The sequence below is a fragment of the Aphis gossypii genome, chromosome 2 (assembly GCF_020184175.1).
Source record: "Aphis gossypii isolate Hap1 chromosome 2, ASM2018417v2, whole genome shotgun sequence".
In the NCBI taxonomy this organism is placed as follows: Eukaryota; Metazoa; Arthropoda; class Insecta; order Hemiptera; family Aphididae; genus Aphis; species Aphis gossypii.
This window is the reverse complement of record NC_065531.1, coordinates 71,322,826-71,346,724: the sequence shown is the minus strand read 5'-3', so window position 1 is coordinate 71,346,724 and position 23,899 is coordinate 71,322,826. Positions and strand designations below refer to the sequence as shown.

The 23,899-nt window shown below is 27.3% G+C and overlaps 1 protein-coding gene across 50 annotated transcripts in view; it reads right to left on the bottom strand.

The window, feature by feature from the left end:
* Positions 1-15,530, bottom strand: part of LOC114124672 (titin-like) — a 31,522-nt gene extending 15,992 nt beyond the window's left edge. For 14 of the 50 annotated variants that reach the window (XM_050199290.1, XM_050199294.1, XM_050199296.1 and 11 more), the window contains exons 1-2: positions 15,357-15,524; positions 353-488 (exon numbers count right to left, since the gene is read on the bottom strand). In XM_050199290.1, coding sequence (XP_050055247.1) covers positions 353-464 — 112 coding nt within the window. In that variant the 5' untranslated portion in view covers positions 465-488; positions 15,357-15,524. Of the gene's footprint in view, positions 1-352; positions 489-15,356 lie in introns of all 50 variants that reach the window. The other 36 variants (XM_050199306.1, XM_050199312.1, XM_050199317.1 and 33 more) reach the window with 7 other exon arrangements.
* Positions 15,531-23,899: the final 8,369 nt, after the last annotated feature.

Genomic DNA, 23,899 nt, shown 5'->3' with positions numbered 1-23,899 from the left:
TTTTATTACTGCATACTTTATATATACATTATACATATTATATTCTAATTATCACATTTATGAAAATTTTATTTTACTTTGTGGATGCTTTAATTCTTGTAGCAGAATATTTTCTACTCAACAAAGATTTTTATAATTTTTTAAAAACACAATATTTATTTTTTGAATTTTGTTCTACTTTTATTGAACACGAAACATTATGGGAAAGTGGGAAAAAAGCAGTGAACCATCCTGAGTATTATACTTGAAGATTATAAGGTTTTTGGGAATATTTTTTATTTTTATTTTTGTTTTGTCATGAAATAAAGGTTGAAATATTATCAAAATCAAATATTTAAACAAAATCACTCACGTTTTACAAATTTTTTTATCCGTGAAATAAAATAGTTGAGTGATTGGAAAATAAATAAAATCACTGCAATTATCCATGTTAAGATGTTGCGTAATGTTGTTTGTTCTATCATAATCTATTACATGTCAGCTAGAGCCTGTAACAAAAACAAAAATATAATCAATAATTAAAAATATAATTTTAACACGCAGAAATAATACATATTAAATTTACTAGGCATTAGTTATATCAGAATACTAGATACAATCTTGTTAGAAGTTCAAACTATTGATCTTCATACTTTGCAGTTTAGCACCACGTGATTTCCGCCTTACAGGCTTATAATAATATAACATATTGCCTATGTTATAATGTAAACCATTTAAAAACCACTTCCTATGTGTAATTCCGTCTCGACTCCATAGTCTTTATTCTTTACATGATTTTCTTCTTAACCAATATTATTTTAATCTCGTAAGCCTTGATTTCTACATTTAATATTTTATATTTATTCAACATTCTAATTGGTAAAATCAAATGGCTAACACTTTGGCTATCTTGACACTTTCAAGTGTAATTTTGTCGCACTCGTTCATTTGTCTCGTTGTTTATTATCCGTATTTTTCTTGCAAACTGTTTTGACGATCCTCTTATTATTTGATTTCATTTTAATTCTATAAATCGATTATTAAAATTATGATGATTGATAATTAATTAGTTATATTATTCTGTTAATCTCACTGGTTTTTGTGTTTGTCCCGTAATTCTGTATAATTAAATAAATTGTGTTAATTATTATTAAAAACATTAACCATGTACTATGTAGAATGTAGATAAATAAACACAAAATAAATATGGGCTTTACAATTTTTACTGTTCGTTTTGATGAACAATGTGGGTATCTTGATCATCAAGTGCCACTATAAAAAAAATTTTGGAAAATTAGCAATAATTGTCTATTTATTAACATTGATGACTTTGTCGAAGATTAAGCATTCTTATTTTTTTATTCGATTCTGTGTATACTTTAATATTGTCTCATATTCATTTATATTAGATTTGTATTATTCATAAAATGTATCTATAATTTCAAATTGTTATAATTTATAACTTATAAATGATGAATACATTTTATTTTATTAAATAATAATCAGCGTGATAGTGAATTATTAATAAAGCATATCACTGCAGTATCTACCTTTTAATCAAATACTTGAAAAGCCTATATTTTATTTGAAAAATAAGTTTTTACTTACTACGTATTGTTTTTGCAGTAAGTATAGAATATTTTTTACAACCATTTTTAGTTTATAATACAAATTTATTGTTCTATAATTTATTTCATTCTTATTTAACATTGGTTATCTCATTTTCAATGTTAACTTATTTTTTAGAGTAGAAATACATATTTTAAATTGATATATTTATGAACCACTGCTTTATTATTTTAAATTTTACTTATCAAATATTACATGGTTGATTGTGTACATTTTAGGAACATTATTCATAGAAGTATTTTTTAAATAAAATAATATACTAAAAAAGTAATATTACTTTAATAACCACAACAATTATTCTACAATTTTAATGATTCTACTTTTATTTAATCAAGTCTCACTACTCAATATGATGCCTAGTATTTTTTCCTTCGCAAAGTTTATATATTTATGGATAATAATTAATAATACACTTTATCAAAATTATTAATTCATTGTGGTAATATTAATTGATTATCTTTTTAATTTGAATGAAAAAATAAAACCATTGAAATTTGTTTGACTTGGACTCATTGTTTGGTATTTTTATTTACAGTGTATTAAACTGTCAATTAATTTTTATTTCTGTAACAATTAATGAATAACGATTGTGTTTAATACATTGAGCTGTCTTAATTATATTTATGAATGGTATACTCGTAACTGCATTATTAATAATTAAACTTCATCATATCAAGAATAAAAAAAGAAAAAATTAAAATAATACAATTGTCAGTACTTAAAATATATTGGCCAATAAAATATATAGATAGTAATAACAATATTAAACTAAACAGATAAGAAGATTTTTAATTTTAGCATGACAAGGTATGTTATTTTCCAATAATGTCTATAAGGAAGATTTTGACGAAAATTTGGAAATAGTTTTATGAATTAAAAATAAATATAATATAAATATAATTTTATACTCATGAAATAATAGAATCAAATTTTAACTCAGTGGATCACGTTATAAATTCTTAATTCTGGTCTTGCGAAGAGTTACCAAAGAATCTTCGGTTAATGTGTTCCTACTGCGTAATAACTTAACTAGTTAAAAATAAAATTTTTTATTACAGAAAAAATAATAATAATAATAATACTGTCATCGTTTTATACATATTTACACCTATTATTTGATGTACTCACCATACTAGAAAGTATGTTGACACGTCCATAGCTGAGTTTAGGCTTTGAATTAGTTACCAAATAAATGGGAAACATTTGTGAAAATTCATCACGAGGGTTTACAAAAATGAGCTTTATTTTTATAGTGCAAAATCTACAAATAAAACGTAAATCAGGGTGATTTTTTAACATTGGGGATGAGATTTGGAAATGGGAAAATAATGGGAATTTTATGGCACCATTTGGAAAAAAACGTTACAACGTTAATGTGTTTTCTGTATGTTTAGTAAAAGCTTATTTGGTTTCCTATGCTTAAATCAACCTCTGCTGAGAAAAATCTTGTTTTTATATTTCGTTTTGTAAATTGATCATTTACGATACGATCGATATAGAATCAGTGATTTGTCGCGATTGTCAATAGCCGATTGATGTAAAGAATTAATAAACAATGTAGTACATTTAACACACATACAAATACAAACCACTTTTCATAAAAACAATATTTAAATATTATCACCTATACAAAGAATTTACCTACTCGGTTAGTTTAAGTAAGAATAAGTTAAAAATATGAACATTTTATACTATTATAAAAATAATATTATATAAAAGAAACATTGGTTGACTAATATGACAAGGATAAAACAATTTTTTTTTTTTCAATGCCAATTACATTACAGTTACGTCAAAAAATTCAAATGATTGCTCTTTTCACAGTGAAAAGTCATGGTGGACAGGGACGTATCCGGAGTAGGGTCTATGGGGTCCAGACCCCTTTCTGAAGTGTCATTGACGACGAAAATAATTTATATATATATATAATAGCATATTCTGTAGGTACTAGGTACGTCATTAGAAATTTTATTTTTGCTGAAATAATAAGAATGGTTAACTTACTTATTTATAACCATCAAGTTATTGTAATATTGAACTGTTAATAATATGAAGGTTTATACTACCTTATTAAACTTAGTATTTAGAACTATAATTGTTTTAAGTATATTTTATCTTTTATTTTTATATATATCTTATGATAGTATAAGATTAATTTTACATTATCATAGTCACTTTGGTCCGCTCAAGGGTATACCATTAAATATTAGTAATTATTATTCAATGCCATCTGTGATCCTATTAGCGTGTCAAAATTTTATAGTACCTATATAATGAAAATATAATTTACAATTACAGATTAGATACGACTTAAAAACATAAAGTCCACGATGTTAATTCAAAAGAATTGGCATTTTTCTTTTACTTCTTAAAGTTTCTTATACTGTTATATTAAACGTGAAATTTACGGCATACGCGGTTAACAGTTATTACATTTATGTATACCCCCGTACCACGGGTTCTGCAGTTGTACGTATTATTGTTTTCTTCGTATAATTTATAGTTTTATATGCGCATATACATTGTTCAGAACTATCGCGGTGTTATTTGTATAGGTACCTATGAGCAAATATTTTACAAGCATATCAACGCTGAAAACGAAGTACTAACACACACACACACATACACTCAAAAACTATATAATATATTGTAGCTTGTGGTTTGTAAGTTGTGTGTGTGTTTGTGTGTGCGCGCGCATTTATATGTTTTGTAAATTTATCGATTTCATTTGCTCGAAAATACCTATGCAGGTATTATCGCATTATTGTATATTATTATAATATAGGTCGGTATCGTTTTATGATTATTAAACTTGGTTTAGTCTTATGCTTGACCATAATATGTATAGTGAATGCAACATTGTAACATTAGTAATAGTGAGTTTTTATTTTGTATTACAATAGCAATATAATTATACATATATTGAGATACCTACCTACTTATTATTGTATATATTATGTTAATATTGAAATTTCTAAATAGTGTTTTCTAAGACAAATCGTTTGCTGTTAATTTTTAATACTCATAATTCAGAACAAAAAATATAGAAGTAAAAATACATTTTTTTTTTGCTTTATGATAATGTTTTATATTCTGAGCGTGGCTAAGAAAAATAACGTAATGGTTTTATATTTGTTGTATTATGTATAAAACATAAAATGTACTTTAGTTTTTAGTAATAATCTAGAGAAACTAATAAAAAAAGCGGGAAAGCATACATATTCATGTACCTATCACCAGTTTTTGATAAGATCCAATTTTTTTTCATTCATAAGGGATATGATATGAATTCTCCACCAAATATGAAATTATTTAAAAAATATTTCGTCTTTAAGCGAGTTATTTCTTAGACATTTTAAATTGTCTATTTTTTTTTAAAGTTTTTTCTTGCGTTATATTGAAACGAAATTAGTATTTTTATGTTGAAAATTTGGAAAATATAATACTTATAAGGTTTTTCAAGAGTTCTTATTATAATATTAATTTTAATATATCAAAATTACACAGGAAAAACAATTTTTAACGTTTGAAGATCTAATCTTCAAATTGAACGATAAACGATTTTTAACAATCAATATTAAAATTATATTTTAAATAAACTATGTATACCTATTCTGCAATATTATAATTTATCAAATAATTTTTTTTTTTTTTTTATTATAAATAATAGAAAATCAAAATAAATTATTATGTCCGTAATTCCACAAATGTGTAAGTGACTCGTGACTGGATAAAATGTAATACGTATGTTCAATGTTTCGAGACGAAACTATAGCTTAAATTAATAAACTTATTTGTATTATATGATGTTTATAGTTATAATCTTCAACTTTGATGGTAATAATATTTTAATCTTTGTGCGTAAAGCCATTTTATAATTTCGAGATGTGTGTTTTTGTACAATTTTAATTAGCAATTTAATATAATATTACACTAGTTATCACATAAGCTTATTGAGTACAGTGTGGAGATTTTTATGAGTCGAGAAAATATTCAGTATTGCTGGTACCATTTATCATTCTAATAATTATTGGTAATTATTGGTACCTACCTAATAACTTATTATTTTAAACTGTAATTTAATTAATGCCGTATTGTTTGATCAACAGTGTAAAGTTATCGTTTCATTTCATAGACACTGAGGTTTATGGAAAATCATTATATATAATTATATTTAATAGAATCTCAGATTCGAGTCATGCCTACCATAGGTATGGTATATATATACCTATGCCATATTATTATGCCCGGTATTTATGCATATTACCACCAAATAAACTCAATACATTTCCCGTATATGCGACCTGCGACGACGTTAGTACTTTGTTGATTGTTCCATTAAAAATCGACCCTCACCGTGAATTCACCTATATAAGTTTGTGGTGGCAAGTTAAGTAATCCGATCGTATAATAGTTCATTTAAAGTTTTTGATACGATATTCTAGTATAATTTTCCATGCAGGGCTACATGACTCGTCCCACACGGCCATACCGTATATTATGTTCGATAGCTTTCACAAATCCTTTCGTAAAGCACCACCGCTTATATGCGTTCATATTAGCGCAATGATTTATCTTTCTCTTTCCAAATCAGCCACGTGCTTATGTTAATAGAGATAAATGCAGGCTAGAGAACGTTCTATAATAGTTTTAATAATAATTATTATAAATTATTGATTGAATAATACACACATACACACACACACATAAATACATATTTTTGATGTGTGGAGTAATATTTTACATAATATTACGATGTGTTTATATTTATAATATTTTACACGGCTGTCATTTGATTCGGAGACAGTATTATTCGTTTGTGTACATTTATCACTGCTATTTAAATATCATATAGTTTATCATATACTGTTTTCGTATCGTACAGTGGTTTTTTTTTTGCAGACTAATATTGAACCCTATAGGCAAAGTTTAATAATATATAGTCGTTCTTGGCCCGTTCCTTTTTTCATTCCAATGAGCTGAAACGGCCCTATACATGCAGCATCCGGATAATAATTGTTCACTGACCCGGGTGATAATGATGAAAAGAAGATCAAATACTATACTGAGCAGGAGGCGAAATCAACTCCGCCCGTCTTCTGTCGCTAATACCACTACTACTATAATGGTACGTGATCTGCGAACAGAGTGTTTGTTCCAATTAACGTGTGCTCGACGGCGGGTGGCGCGGCATACGAGTCTCCTGTGTAGGGTACAAATAAAAAGTAAAAAACAACGCCATTTTGCATTTCAATTTTTCTTTCTAGCTGTCTGCAGCCACCGAATGAACCGCTGTGAATGTTAACTCGCGTTGATTGACCCGCTCGAACGAGAAGCGCAGCGGTACGCATGCAGGAGATGGAAATTAGTGTTTGTGTCTGTTGGTGGCAATAGCAGAAAAGAAAAGAAACGATAATAAAAGAAAAACCGTTCCTTTGGAAAAAAAGACTCAAGTGATAGGCGGATAACGATCGAAGAGCGTGTTTAACTTACGAGGATATTATGATCATCGTTTTCCTACTAGAAAACGATTTTTTCATCCTAACGTCTTTGTAACAAATCGAAAATGAAAAGTCTATATATAGGTAATATGGACATAGAAAACTACGGCGTATTACAAACGTACCGTGTCGATCATAAAGTCATTACAGTTGAGCTATGTATCGCGTGTTAAAATACCGGAAGTACCTATGCTATAATAACCTATATACTTACTAATTTTTCATGTCCGGAAATTTGTTGTAAAACGAATTAGTCCGAAAACTAAATTGTACCATTGTACTCGCTGGCGTTGTGTTAAAATTTCAAAAGTTACATTAAGCTTTGAAGTAGTAGTAGTTTCTCTTAAGTTCTGTATTGTATGTACCTCTATGTATATATGTATAATGTATATACGGGAGATGCTTTGTCCTTGGTTTTTTACGCTTACAAAACGATTAAATACTGAAAGCTTCGGGCACACAATGGAAAGAGCTGTAATACGACTCTAAACGGTTTAAAAGCTAACTTAAAGTTATCGAAAACCTTTGTTTAGTTTAATATAATGATCGATCGTAGGAAACACGATAGGGTTAGGTATATAAATTATTTGAGATGTCTACGAAAAAATCATGTACCTACTTGCATTATCGTACACGATTTCGGAATTGTTGTTTGATATATGAAACTTGAATGAAAACTTATATAGTAAAATATTTGGAAAGATATAATATATAAACTAAAAATTAAAACGAAAAACAATAAAATACTTTTATAGTCACACTAGCTGACCCCGTGCACTTCGTTGCCCGTTAAAAATGCAAATTCTATATAATATGATTCGAATTTTGATTAATTTGTTATTTACTATTCGGTTTAACGGTGTTCAAAACTTTTCAGACATTTTCATTGACTGTTTTGATTCTCAAAAATCTTGTGAAAACACCACTTTAATATGCGAATTTTGTAAAATGCTTTCTTATTACACACTAAATTTGTGATACGATTTTACGAATGTACCGTGTAAATTGTAAGCATCGATCTATCATTGTTCAGGCTCTACGTTTATCAGTCAGTGAGTTACTCAAGTCATAATATTATAGTCATTCTGCTTACCGTTGCCGTGAGACTCTCTTATGATTATGCGAGCAGTATATTATCATGTAGGCAATCCACACGTGGTGGATTGCGGACCCCGCGAGATGTGTACGTAAGCTTATAATTTCTAACACTTAAGTTTCAAAGTTATATCATTTTTTTATTTTATTACAGTGGGTAAAATACAATAATGTGCCATCTCGTGGTTTTTATATTGTTGCCTGTTGGTAAAACAATAAAACTTGGTATAACTTATTATGTTAGTTTATTGCTGTGAATTTGAAATTTACTGTAGACATTGGCTTATTTTGCGAATTCTTATTTTTGTTGTTATGGTTTTAACAAAATATAACAACAGGTCTATAATTATTATATTCAATTATAATCAATAGTGACCTTAATATAGTTTATTTTCTTGCTGGACTGCAGTGACAGTTGTTGTTGTTTTTTTACATCTAAAATTGTACTACATAAGCACCTTCTCTTACGACCAATAGGAGCGAATCATCAGTGAAAAATGTTACAAAAATGGGGAAAATAAATAATAATAACAAAAAAATTGTTACCATGATTACCGAAAATAAAATAGTAATAATAATAGTAATAGTAGTCATCGGTATTTTTTATTTTTCATTGTATTTTTTTTTAATTTTCCGTGCAATTTTCTTAACTTTTTCTTACATAAGAACCTTCTCCTGGAAATTACGACCAAAAAAAATAAGAATGAGCGAAATCGATCCAGCCGTTCTCAATTGATGAAATGTTATACATTTTTGTCTCTATTTTTATATATATAGAAGATAGAAGATATATAGATTATTGTGAACTAAAAAAAAATTCACTCAACAAATTTCAAATTTTCAAACTAAAATAACTATAGAAACCATAGATTATATTGATTGTACATCGAGCTGATGTTTAGATGTCTACGTCTACCATAGAGTAAATAAAGACAATGGTATCGAGTTCAAATCCCAGACATCAATGAATAGATTTTGCACTTTTTCTACTTATTCGGTTGACTTATTTAAAATTTTCTTTCGTACAAACCTTCTCCAGACAATAACAAATACTACTAAAAAATAATTAGCGAAATCGGTTCAGCTGTTCTCAATCGATGAATTTTTATACATTTTTGTCTCCATTTTTATATATAAAGATTTTTAATTTCTTTTTTTACTATGACAACGATTTAAGTTTGTATGTCTATTTGCATACATTTTTAAAAACATTTTAAATAAATGATTTATTTTATTTAAATGGTTGCCATCGACTACCAAAAATAATTTAGTTGACTATTTGCTGGATAGATGGCGCTTCTGTAATTTCATCACCACCTCGTCATATTTCTCTAACCCGATAACTTTCTCAAATTTTTCGTCCCTAAGAACCTTCTCCTGGCAATTACGACCCTAACAAAAAAAGAATGAGCGAAATCGGTCCAGGCGTTGTTGAGTTATAGCGTCAGGGAGGAAAACCGGACTTATTTTTATATAATAGATAGAAAAAGGTCAAATGTTTTATTTTTTTTTTTGACAAGAAAACTATAAATATGGAAAGAAACGTGTTTAAATAAACCTTTATCTGAATTATTGAACAATTGTGGTGCAGGCGAAAAACGTTTAGTTATTACTTATTCGTGAGTGAATACACAACAAATATGGCAAGTTATTGTGATATTTAAGAGGCGTTTATTTGCATGCGTTTTAAATAACAGTTTATGGAAAATTTAATACTCCTAAAACGCATGATACCAATGTGTATTTAAATTTGAAACGTTTAAAATGTTCGTTTTTTATTTAATTCTTTAGCTTTTACGTGTTCAAAAAGAACGATTTATCAACCTAGTTATGTTATAGAGAACTAATGTTAGAAAATAAGCTGAATATTAAAATAAAAATCTATTAGTTTCATAGTCAAGTGAACTTAGCTGGACAAATTTTGACAAATTCTTTATAATATTAAAATTACTAAAATTATTTAACATTTTGTATGAATCGTCTAAGCCAGGGACTGGAACCTTGATGATTTTTACGGTTCCGGTTCCGGTGAGGTTCCTAGTAAAACTAAAATTTGGGTTTCGGTTTTTTTTCGGTTTTAAAAAAAACTAAAATTTGGGTTTCGATTTCTTTTCGGTTTTAAAAAAAACCATAATTTCGGTTTCGGTTCTTTTTAGGTTTTTATATTTAGGTTTCGGTTCTTATAAAATTAAAATTACGTTTCATGTTTAGGTTTTATACTTAGAAAAATTTAGTTCCATTTCATATATAAGTAGTTTCAGTTTCAACACTCAATTTTTAACCATTATGACAGGTAAATAACCTCACCCTGACATCCTACCAAATGCTTAGAACTAAGAAGAAGACTAAATAAGTAAAAAAAAATACTCACCACTATCACTTAATTAGCATAACCATTTTTGTTTTATTTTTATTTTAAAATTATTTTACCTAGTTTATAATTTTATTGCAATGTATCACTTACTAATTAGTAATTACCAACTATTACATCAGGATTCAGTGTTCAAAATTTAAAATATCACCAATTTTCTTTTTATTATTACCACATATTATAGGGACATAGGGTACTAAACAGTAAAAACTAAGACACTATAATGAGTATTGACAAAAACATATTTACCGCTTTTAGGCGTGCTGTACGTTAGATAACGATATAAATATTATCCACAATCATAACATGCCTAGTTATTTATAATTATATTTTGCGAATTTTTTATTATTGTGGTAACTAGAAGTCTGGAAGACCTATTTGTGTATATTGAGATTATTGAATAGTTAATACATAATAACTTATTTTTGTTGGAAATTTCTATTTACATTATCAGTTGTTACATAAAAATATTTATACTTTACGTCTCAGACATCTGAGAATTCTGTATAAATACTTGAATGATTATTTTTGAATATTATTAATCATCGTAATAATAATTATAATCATAATATATCTACGTAGGTATTTGTTTAGTTTATAATTCTTATTATTTATTAATGAAAAATAAAAATAATGGAATTATTACAAAACCGAAATTAAACTTAAGAATCTTTACAAAAAGTATCGGTACCGGTAAAGTTACGGTTTTTAAAATAATTTAAATAAGGGTTCCGGTGAGGTTCGGGTTTTTAATTTTATCGAAATTAGGATTTCGGTGAGGTTTCGGTTCCCAAAATTCAAAGGGTTCCGGTTCCAAAACCGGTTCTTTTCGGTACGGTTCCAGTCCCTGGTCTAAGCTTTTTTGTTTCCTAAAATGTTTGAAATAAAGTAAACAAATTATAATTGTAGTTTGGAGTTGATAGAAGTGTTTTTATATATGTTCTTCATACGTTATAATTAAATATATTTTATTTTTATTCCTAGTGATATAATTAGATACAATTTTATTTAATAATATTGGTACTATTAATTTACAGTTAAATATAAAACTATGATGTTTGCCTACATCTGTATTCCTTTGTTGATTCTCTGAAATATTTTAAAAGCATAATTATAGATTAATTTTAATTGTGCACTCTTTAATTGTTACACACGTCACACACATATTAAAATTTTTTTAAATTTATTAAAATTGTACTACACAAGAATCACGAAAATCTATTTTTATACTTCATATCGAAATTCTTATGTAGGTTCATTATACATATAGATGTTATATTATATTTTATGTTTAGTACAATATTTCATTTTATACTAGGCAAATTTTGGAATATTATAATGTTGAATTATACTTTCTAAGTTCCATTTAAATATTAAAGAAAATATAAATAACTAGTAATTCCAATATTTGATATTCTGTATGTACCTATTTATTTTGTATAATTTGCTATTTTGCTAATTCACGAGATGAATAATTTTGTACTTCTTATTCTTATGAAACCACAACTCGAATAAGTGTACTCAAGTTTTTAATCAGTTTTTGAAAATTTATTAGATTCCTAACACGAGTAAATTAATATTTAGCAAAAAAAAAAAAAAATATTTTACTTATAAATAATGCGAGATATTGAATAATAAAATACAGATAAGCATATTGGATAATGATTTACACTAATTTCATAAAAATTTATATGACTTTACGGTAATCGATATTAACACTAACACGTGCCTCAAACCTGACAGACTTACATAATAACATAATTAATATAGTTGTTTTTTTATGTTTTAGATAAAATTTTGTTATTTGTTCTATTAATAGATTATACAATATATTATTGTGAAGTTTCGCTTCAAACGGCTGAACGCGGGCAAAGCAAAAAATAATTTGCCGGAGAAAATATATTATGAGCTCAGCCTCCGAATGATTCGTTTGAACTCCCCAAACGAAGGTGTAAGAATCATTAATGTATACATATATTCCGTTACCTACTATGATAAACCTGTACGCGGGCGTCACAGAGATCTGGGAAAAGTTGACTTAGCTTTTAATGAAATATTCAAGTCGCTTACTTATATATTCGCTTTACGAAATCCTTTGCGCCAAATGGATCATTGTAATAAACGTTTTCATTGAACGTGGTAAGTTTCAGTTTCATTGTACATCACGATAAGTTTTACGAGTTCTGCAAAATCATCTGCCTCGAGGGACATCATCTGCCTCAGTATATTAGGTTATTTGACATTGCAAGCGATGCGTAGTCAGACGGATACAACGTCGTTAGTAACCATATAAATCTACACATTCCCAATTTTGTATACTTGGTCGGATATAATAATATAATCTACATATACACACACGTGTTATTATTTTTTTCCCTGATCAAACGGGGTAGTTTATCTTTAATATAATTTATAGGATATTGCAAAATCTCACATTGGTGGGTTTAGTTCTATATTGGTTTAGTCGAATTTTGGTATGCAAGTCACATATAGTGAACTTTTATATCTCACGTTTGTACCTGGTATAGTGGGAGAGGATACGGGAATCAGACATAAATCTTTTTTCACATAACATCTACAGATTATTATATATGTTTCTCTTCAAAAAATTTTCAAAAGGTATTATTACAATTTAAGAGTGCTAGAAATTACTAAATAAAGCTATATTAGATTTTTTTATTAATTACGACTGAAAAATAGCGATAAAAATGTTTTTTGTATAAGTTATTTATTGATCATGTATCTAAATATGAATCAGTATAAAATAATGTATCTAAAATAAATGATTAGCATTGAGAAATAATGTTTTTAATAATAATTTTTCTAGTTGAAAATAATTTTAAGCTATTATAATAATGTTTTATCTATATTTAATTTTTTATTTATATTAGTGGGAAATATCATTATTGTTCGTCAATAAAAATTACAAACTTTTTTGATTAAAGCAAGTAAAAAAAAAAAAAACATTTGAACAATTATTACGTACGTATAGTTTGCATAACATAATATTCTATTGGATTGTTTTGATTTGTAAACTCAATGACCATAATATAATGATTATAGAATATAGGTACATAAAAGGTATTAATGTTTTTTTTTTTCAGCCAGTTGTAAACGCTCCAAATATTTCTAATACTATGTCAATGAGATATCAAATAAAGCTGTACAGAAAATATTGATTATTGAGCATATAATATGTAACAATTTAGTCTATTTGTCAGTGATTTATTCATTAATTTATTCATTATTATTAGATATTAGGCAAAGAGGGAAAACAGAATTACACAATTTTCCAACAATTGTGAAAAACTAGTTGTATTATAACTAATAATAAAATTCAAAGTTTTGTATGATTATAAATATTTAACAATAGTATTGAGTCAAAAAATAGTAAATAATAATTCAAAGCGCTTTTAATTATCACAGACTATTATTTACTGTTATAATATGTTAAATATGATTTCATGTAATTATGTAAGTGTAAATGGTTTTTATTAGGAAATTGATTTACAAAATTATTCATAAAATTACAAGAAACACAATATATATTGTGATAAATATTTTTGAAGATAATTTTAGGTAGTTAGTTTTCACTTTTCAGTATATTTTTTTTAAATTATTTAATTTAATTTTATTACTTGTCTGTCGATTGTTGCATACTTTAATTAGTATTTTGTGAATTATTAATTTTTCATTCTTATTCATTCGTATCCTTTGCTAAACCAAATTAAATTTAATATTTTTAAATATTCATGATTTATAATATTATTATCCTACCTGTATAGAGTAATATTACTGTTATATACATCTAATAAATAGCTCAAATCTATTGTTAAGAGCTTATATTTACTATTATTAATATTAAATTTAATGAAATACAATACTAAATAATAGGCATTTTGATACTAAAATATAATGTCTTTCAATATTAACGTTTGAATATTATATATTACTGTATTAACTTAAATAAAATAGTTATTTATAGTAAATATAAAGCGAATGCATTATTATTCTGTGGCTTAAATAATATATGTATATACCTACTATATATAAATTTAGGTTTGTTATAATATAATATGATTAGAACAGACAGAATTTTGATTGCTTGATTAAGTAATAATTATCGTAATATTAAAATTACTAAAATATGCTAAGAATATAAATTACAAAAGTTGTAATAATTTTATATTATCATTGATATAATTCATAAATATTTTAAGCTTCGATACTTGAATACTTGATACGTGCAGTTCAATATCACAGAAATACCTCTTTTGAATTATGATTGGACGCAGTATAGATTTTTTTAAAAATAATCATTTAGTGATTAATTTAAATTAAAAAGGATGATTTTCACTAAGAAGAAAATTAGAAGAATACTCCTTAAATGGTATAAAAAAGAAATAATTTAATGTCGAGCTGAATAAACAATTACCAAAAATAAAATGAATTTATAATGAGTTAATAGTCTCTCGAACACGATTTAATAACTCGTGATTGGTCCATTAATGTTTAGTGAACTGATAAACGCATCGTTTTTTTTTTTTAATCCAACTTGACGTAAACGTTTGAATATCCCATCTTAAAAATTTCAAAAACCAAAACTAGAATAAATGCACGATTGAAGGACGTAGTGGATAGAGTACCGTTGTCGAGTTATCTTATGTATCTAAGTATTATTATTACGATAGTACGCGATACTTATAAATCTACATACGAGTAAAGCAGTAAAATAATAATATCGTAAAATCGTATAAAACACGAAACGAGATAAATCTTACCGGATATAACGAGGTCGGTGTGGTGGCGGTGACGGCGGCGTGTAGGTGTATATTGTACCACAACGATATGTATTACTATGTATACGTCGTGTGTCTTCGACTGTGTCGCCGACCGACCGACTAATCGCGCAGTTCAGTCGCATCGGGCTAACGATGCGATATTATTGTTAATTTATTATTATATTAACGCCGCTCGGCCAGAAAAGAAACCCCGCCTGAACGCGAGTTTCACCCCCTCTTCGGTACTCCTATTCTCGACCGACCATCCCCCACGTTGTTTCCGTTAGCGATCGCCCTCGCCCGCCAGCATTTCGACTAATGCTACCCAAGGCCGACGCCACTGACAAACATGTTGGGTATCGCCGACAATCCCTATTAAGACGTTTCACACAAACGCACGTTAATCAGATGTCCAATTTTTAGACGTATAGCTAACAAGCTACACAGCAGTATCATAATATAATATTATCCGTTAATTAGATATTAGAGTCTAAAACAATGAGTCCGTTCGAAAATTTTAATTAACAACGATGTAATACGCTCATTTTCGTAGTAAACTTTTATCGTTATTCTTTAATAATTTCATTAACCGATTTTATTTATCGTAATTTTTTTGAAACGTGAAAACAATATGCGTACACTTCATTACACTGTTGATGATGACGTATAATGTGTTATTTTTTATTTACATAGATGAATTTTATTGGGCTTATACTTAAGAATTTATGCTATTTAATATTAATAGTAGTGGAGTGTTTAGAGTTTGGTGAACGGAGTGAAGTGATACCCGAAAACCTCGTAAAATGTTGGTATACTACTCCCACCATAAAAACTTTAAAGTTTAAATATTTTTAACTCGCATTTGAATTTTGATTTTTTTGTATCTAGATATTACGAAAAATATTCTATACCAGAAAATAAAATTAAAAATATGTGTTATTATTCAATAAAGTACAAAATTAAAATATCATAAAGATAAATATATCGATTTTTTTTTTTTAACTATATTATTTCGACTGGATATTACGAAAAAATATATTTTCAAAATCGTATTTTGAAATAATGAGTGTTGTACGATAAAGAAATCACACTATATATCATATTAAAAAAAAAATATAGAAAACAAGTGAAGTAACTGATAGTGTCTTACATCAAAATAATCCTAATCCCTAAATTAATGTAATATGTCTTATACCTAATGAGGTAACAAAAATACGTTTTTACGAGAACATTTTAAAACGCTTTTTCATCATACGTATTGCAACATTATAATATTATTATCATTTTAATATTCTGATTCTTTTCTCAAAAATATTCCGTATAGCCCTTAACGGAAACATTTTTTTTTATTTATTTTCTTTGGGGAAGTTTTCTGACATTTTGATACCCTTGGATATTTATAACCTACTAAGACTATATATACCACGCGTATAGCAATCAGGAGTTCCTTGTTATTTTCAACGGTTTTAAAATTTGGTATTTTCCCTCTCCATCTTTTTCCTTGCTGCTTACAGTATTGTCCCTAGCTATTTATTCTTCTCTTTCAAAATCATTTTTTTTTGTAACTGCATTAGTCTATGTCAGTTTGGAGCAAAAGTTATAACTTATAAGAATATTAGGAAAAATACTAAAATATATTTGCAGAGTTATACATTTGACATAAAATTATTTTACTTATTTGTTTATTAGATGTCAAAATGGATAAAAAAAAAAAAAAAATAAAAATATTATATTGAACACAATGGACATTTTAAACTTTTGAATTTATTATTTTCAATTTAAAGGAAGGAAAAATTGAATATGTTTGGATGATAAAATCAATACGCACAGGAGTTAAAGGGTATGTCGTGTAATTTGTTATGTTAATAATTAGTATTCTTAGAATTTTTTATGATATATTATACTATTAAATTATTCAGGTTTTATTACTTAAATTGCATAATTCTAAAATATAATCTATTGTCTACGAAAAATAAATTTTATAGTGAAATGGGTGTGATTACGAATTTAAAAGTTGAATCATCTATTTTATTAAGTTGCAGTGTAATAAATAGTCGTCGGATACCTACGATTATGGCGCATCTCTAAAAACGGTTGGTTAAATAAAATCACCGCGGAAATGGCGGAAATAGTGGTGGCGCCAGAATTTAACATTTGTTGTAATAGTAGTAGTCGTATTAGTTGTGGTAGTAGAAGTATGACGCCGATATAGAGTTGAGCGGGGATATATAATATTTATTATATTGTCTGGATTAAAAGAGTACGCTGAAAAATAAATATCATTAATCTATGGTGTTAAAATATTTGACCAATATCGTATAAAATCTGGAATTATTGTAGGTTAAAAAAACAATATTTTTAATGAAATAGACGGATTATTTAAAATTTTAATAATGGAAATACAATGTATTTAAGTGGTTATTACTTGTCAATGTTTATCAAAATTGATTATTGACAAGTTAAACAGATACAATTAACTTATGTTTAATTATGTTGTACAACAGATTAATATTATTTTAAAGGTAACTTCAATTTTTTTTTTGCTTATCAGTTAATTTATTTTATAACCAAGTAAAAAAATAATAATGAAACAATAATGTGTATAAATAATACTCAAGTGTAGAATTTAGAGATAAAAACATCTTATGTAAATAAAAACGCATTTTTATTTGAAATTATAATCTCATTCAAAAATATTTATTTTAAACCATTCAACAATATCAATTTGACAATTAATTACGATTAATTATGTTGAGAGTATAATTTTTTTTTAAATGAAAAGAGTGTTATCTTTATAATTTTTAAAGTTTATCAGCACAATATCATTGGTGTATACAAAATATAACAATACTGATATACCTACTGATACCACATAAAAAACGGAAATAGATATATAAATATGATTTCTTAATTTTTCTACTCGGCTTGAAAAATTAAGTATTCAATGAATGGGTTCGTCATCCTAGTACTTTTACAAATTAATTTATCTGATTTTTTTGTGTTTCGCCCGTGTCGCGTTTATCGATCCCTGCAATATACTATCATCGGACGTCAGATAATGATCGTAAAATTGTGCCATCAACTTCATATAATTTATTTAAAATGTATATCAATAAATTTGTGAGTAATTTGTTAGAAATTGTGAGTTCATTACCAGAATTTGCTAGTCCTTCCAAAGCTAAAATATGAGTTTTCAAAGATATGGCCACAATTGACCTAAAAAGTGAAAATCAAAAACAGAGAAGTGTTATGGTTATGTTTACCTTGTTTAAGTTTATTATTTTATTCTTATTATTATTGTTTTTATTGATAATTTGTATCATTCTAAAGACTGTAGGAAAAAAATTAATAAAACAATAATTTTTTTTATATTGGACGTCTCACATTTAGTTAAAAAGTTGAAAATGATTGAAAAGTTTTCGTTTTTATTTTCTAGAATTTGGTAGTTATCTACAGTTGTAATATTATGTATTTTCAAAGATGACATTTGGAATCACAAATTCTTGCACGAATTATTCGCAAATTCTAGGCGTACATTTTTAACGAATTATGTGAAGTCGGTGGGTCAACTTCATCGCCGTCGTTAGCTCCCCTATATAATATAATGCTATTATCTTCTTTTTATTTTTTCGTTAGAAATCATCATCATCATCAAAAAAAAAAAAAAAGCTGCTTTGTTCACGCGAAGAATTTTCCGGAGTAATCGGATGATGGTGGCTATTCACATTTATTTCCGTCACGTACGTGTGTCGAGTTAAAAAAAAAAAAAAAAAACGAGTTTTGTAACTCGCTCTGATCATATTGTACGACTTAATATTATTATATATATATATATGTATCTCGTGCGTTCAGTATAAATTGATCCGCCCCGGTCGCGCGTTACAAAGTCAATTTGTCAACAACCGGATGGCGGGTGGAAATAATTTGACAACGTCCCCACGTAGATATAAAGGTACACGGTCATGTACGTTTAGCTGCTGTAGGTACACACACACACATATATATATATAGCAACACCCACCCTACGAATTGAGCACCCCAGGTGACACAGTACTATTCAATATAATGTAAAAACGATTCTGCGACGAAGCACGTGCCACGGTGAATTGCACGACCTTTTTGCGTCCTTCTCTCGGTGTTGAGAAAAACTAAATAAATTCAGTTTCTAGTTTTCGTACATATTTTGATTATACGAGAGCAGGCCAATGCGGTGTGATGGTAACGCGTTCTGCTTAATTAAAACTAGCGTAACTGGGACCTTTCCGTGTTATTCTCAGTTATAAATAAATAATAATAATAATAAAAAAAAAAAATCCAGAAACAATACACAGAAAAGAAAACGCTCTATTATTAATATTGAGTATACAAAAAAATTCTACGTTTATCGTTCACTTCGCATATCCCAGTTTCTTGGCCGGTTTTTGGGGTAAATATACTTGTTTTTGCACATCAATAAAAATTCATATATTGACTAGTATACATATTGAATAGGTATGTAAATTTCTACGTATTGTTTTATTGGGATATACATATATATATGTACACCTATACATACATAATATAAACTCAGCTCAACATACGTGATTGATCGATCTCTGGGTGATATCAGATTTTCGACGTAGGTATACACAATGTGCGCAAATAACACTCCAAAACCCGTTCACCGTTCAATTTTCCACTGTATACGCTTCTCTACTATATGTAATAACATTTAACAAGTACTGGTACTTATACTGCAATATAAATACGAATGTACCTGTAGCTATATCACAGAACACTGGATACTCTATAAGGTACGAACTAATAAATTTTAGTAGGAAATAAAATCTATTTCGGATCCATGTTTTTATCATTTATTTCGTTATTATATTCATAGCTAGGTTTTAAAAATTGTATTGCTTGACGCTCGTTTCGATAGTTTTTATACTTTTAGAGAAATTTTTAAGCTTAAAAATATTATTGTTATTCTTTCCCAGTTTCATTGTGGTTATGTACCATGTAATTAGCACGTGAAAACTGATAAAATAATTTAAAACTACTTGTAGAAATCTGAAAGAAGCTTGTCTGCTGAATATACTACACAAATAAAATTATCTAATTTGGAATAGAAGTAATCCAAAGTTTTCACTTTCTACACTTTAATATTAAGGTATTAAATATTATGTAAGGTACAGTAAATAAAAAATATTAATTTTAAACAATAACTTTTATTTTGAAATTTCTTTCAATATATACAAATATCGCAAGTCATAGTTTTAATCATTTTTTTTTATTATGAAGAAATTTGTATAAAATAACGTTTAAAAAAATTTTCTTTTAATTTTTTACGAATAAATGCATATTGCATGTATCATATTATTCTTGAGTCCTTACGAATATATTTCATATAATTCATATAATTTGCAACATTGTAATAATTACTAAAGTTTGGTACTTGAAATTTAGGTAGGTATTATCAGTCGAGAGTAAAATATACATTTTACATATTTAATATTTTTTCATATTTTACTGAAATAATGCTATAATTAATTATCAATAATACTTAATATTACTTGTATTAATTATTTTATGTACAGTTATAGTCTTAGATCGTAGAATATCAAGTGATATATTAAATATTTTATCAAACATTTGTTGAAGCGTATAATATTAAACGATAATGACATGAATTCGGAATTTTGTTTTTTTTTTCCGTTGAGATTCATTCGTCGGTACGATATGACCTATCTTATTATAATACATGCACATGGCATAGTATCTATAGCACAGACAGGTGAGCGTTCATGGTTATATTATTATTATTATTATTATTATTATTATTATAATATTATTGTGTATCGTACACGGACGCTATCGTCGAAATAATCCCGAGAAATGGCTTCCGGTCTTATCCAATTTGTAGCAGAGTTGCATTACACACGAGGTCATACAATAGATTTAGCCTGTTCGTATGTCGGTCAACGTGAGCGAATATGATGTTAACGGTATAATACTACTGTTGTGTATATATCATTACTATAATGACATTAATAATAACAATACTAATATACCGTGTGCATGTGCACTTTTAAGCGTTCCGCCGACAGGCGAACGGTAAAAAAAAAAAACAACCGATGAGACATGAGTGCTGATGCAGTTTTTCTTCGTTTTGCGTAAATGCCGTGTATACCGTTGCGATATAATATTATTTCATTATGTTTTACAATAGCGATTGCAGATTTCGTGGCGGAAAATCGCATCCTCCGAAACCCCCATTGGTATTCACACAACGAAAGGGCGCTACTAAATCTTTAACGATAAACAGATCCCAGCGGGTATAATATTATTACAGATGTTATTAACATGACGAGCACGTCGTTAAATCGACATTAAATGTATGTGAATGGGGCTCGAGTGTAAACCAAATAATCTATTTCTGTTTATAAAACATAATATTTATCATATTTAATATGATTCAGGTTGCGTAATTTCCCTAACTTTTTAAACACTTACGGTTTATCTACGGTGTATCGAGTTCTGAAAAATGTGAAAATACTTACTCGAAAGTAGCTCCACAGGGATATTTAAAAAATACTAATTAATATTCGATTAACGTAAATCAGCTTAATATTACGTACCAAAGTAAACAATTATAAAAATATAAAACGATAAAACGCTAAGACTATAAAAAAAAAAAAATACTATTTTTATATTATTAATTAAATATTTTGTTTTCCGTCAGTGTATAATAAGTTTGTACAAAAAGGAACAAAGATTTTTTAGGCGATATTTAATTCTTTCAGTAGGTAAAAGTTTGAAAGCATCACTAAAAAAGCGAAACTCAGTAAAATCGCATCAAAAATATAATTCCAAAATATGTAAAAAATTGTATTTTACATCATCCTTATCTAAAACATATACGCATAAACGCATTGTATCTAGGACACTGGTATATTATTATGCAAATGCTATAAGTTATGAACCCCGGTGATTATAATGTCGTTATTCTTATATTACCAATCATTATTGACAGTACGTGTTACGTTTCTTTTGAAGCCTTAAAGTTTCGGATTCGCAACTTTGTTTTTACACATCAGTGCGTTCGCATATATATCTGAATTCATTGTTCAAAATCAACACTCTCGTGACTTGTTTATATACGCCTATTCATTTATAAGACATCTCGACGATGAATTTTCATTTTGAAATATAAACAGTTTGCATCATATAGGCAGTACCTGCTGAATTATCGTAAAATAAAAATACCATAAATAAAATATTTTCTGCAGTCGTCGGTAGAACTGATAAGTGCAAAGGTGATTTGGTTAATCGTTTATGCGTCTGCTTATGGGCTATAAATTATAAAGATAAATGAGTTTTGTTAATAATAATGAAAAAATAATTGAGATAATTAAAAGGACTACGGGGTTTTATGCAAATATAATATCAAATATATATTATTATTATGGAGATGATTCAGTCAAATTCTAAGAAAGGGTGGTTGTTAAAAAAAAGGTTACATTTGAATTGTTTGTTCAATTCGCCGCACTATTTACACTATTTATCAATGTTTTAAATGCTAATAATCAAACGTTATATTTTTAGAACGGAAAAAATCAAGTGTACTTTTTATTGAATACATTCAATAAAATAAAATGTTTGTATTTTTCAGACGAGATGAATTGGACTGAGAATAAAAAAAAATGCTGTTAATTCCAAAAAATAAACCAAAACAAAATGCTATTTATAAATAATTGAATAATTTTTAATTAATAATTAATGGTTTCTACATTACGGATTTTATAAAACAGTAATGATTGTTAAACGTGAATATTTTTTTGGAGCGCTTAAAGGAATTATTTGAACAGGCTAAGCTCCGGTGAGCCCCTCTCCCAATTTCCTACTATATAGTATGTACAATCATAATATTAGTCGGTTTGCATATTAAATTAAGACTGTGAGTGTTACGTAGGTATACATAGTTAGCATATTATAACATACAATAATAATTTTGTATTTACGTAATTTTATGCCTCTCGTTTGACGCTGTGGTGATGGCACTGGAGGGATGATGTAGTCGACATACCTGTATGGTTTTTTTTTTTAAATTATTCAAATTTGTATTTATATTCAAAATATTATGCACATAAAAAAATACGTATATTTATGGTATTATTTAAACGACTGGTAAATATTGTTCGGAGATTAAATGTCATTAAAATCCGAAACAACGTGCAATAATTTATACATTATATTATATATAAAAATATATTTTAAATTCATCGAATTTATCGAAATAATATTTCACGTTGTGATATAAAATAAATTCCGGGTCATTAAATCGGATTCCCGAGGAATACAAAGCGAGTGTGAACACAAAATCGTTACGAAAAATTTATATTTTGTTATTAATAATAATAGCCGAGCGTTCATATAATATATTTCCGACATGTACAATACATTATTGTGTATTTACTTATTTGTTTTGGTTATTATATCACCTAACTTATTATTATTGTACTCATACTTGTTCAAAGTTTTTAACATGTTATCAATAGGTAGTA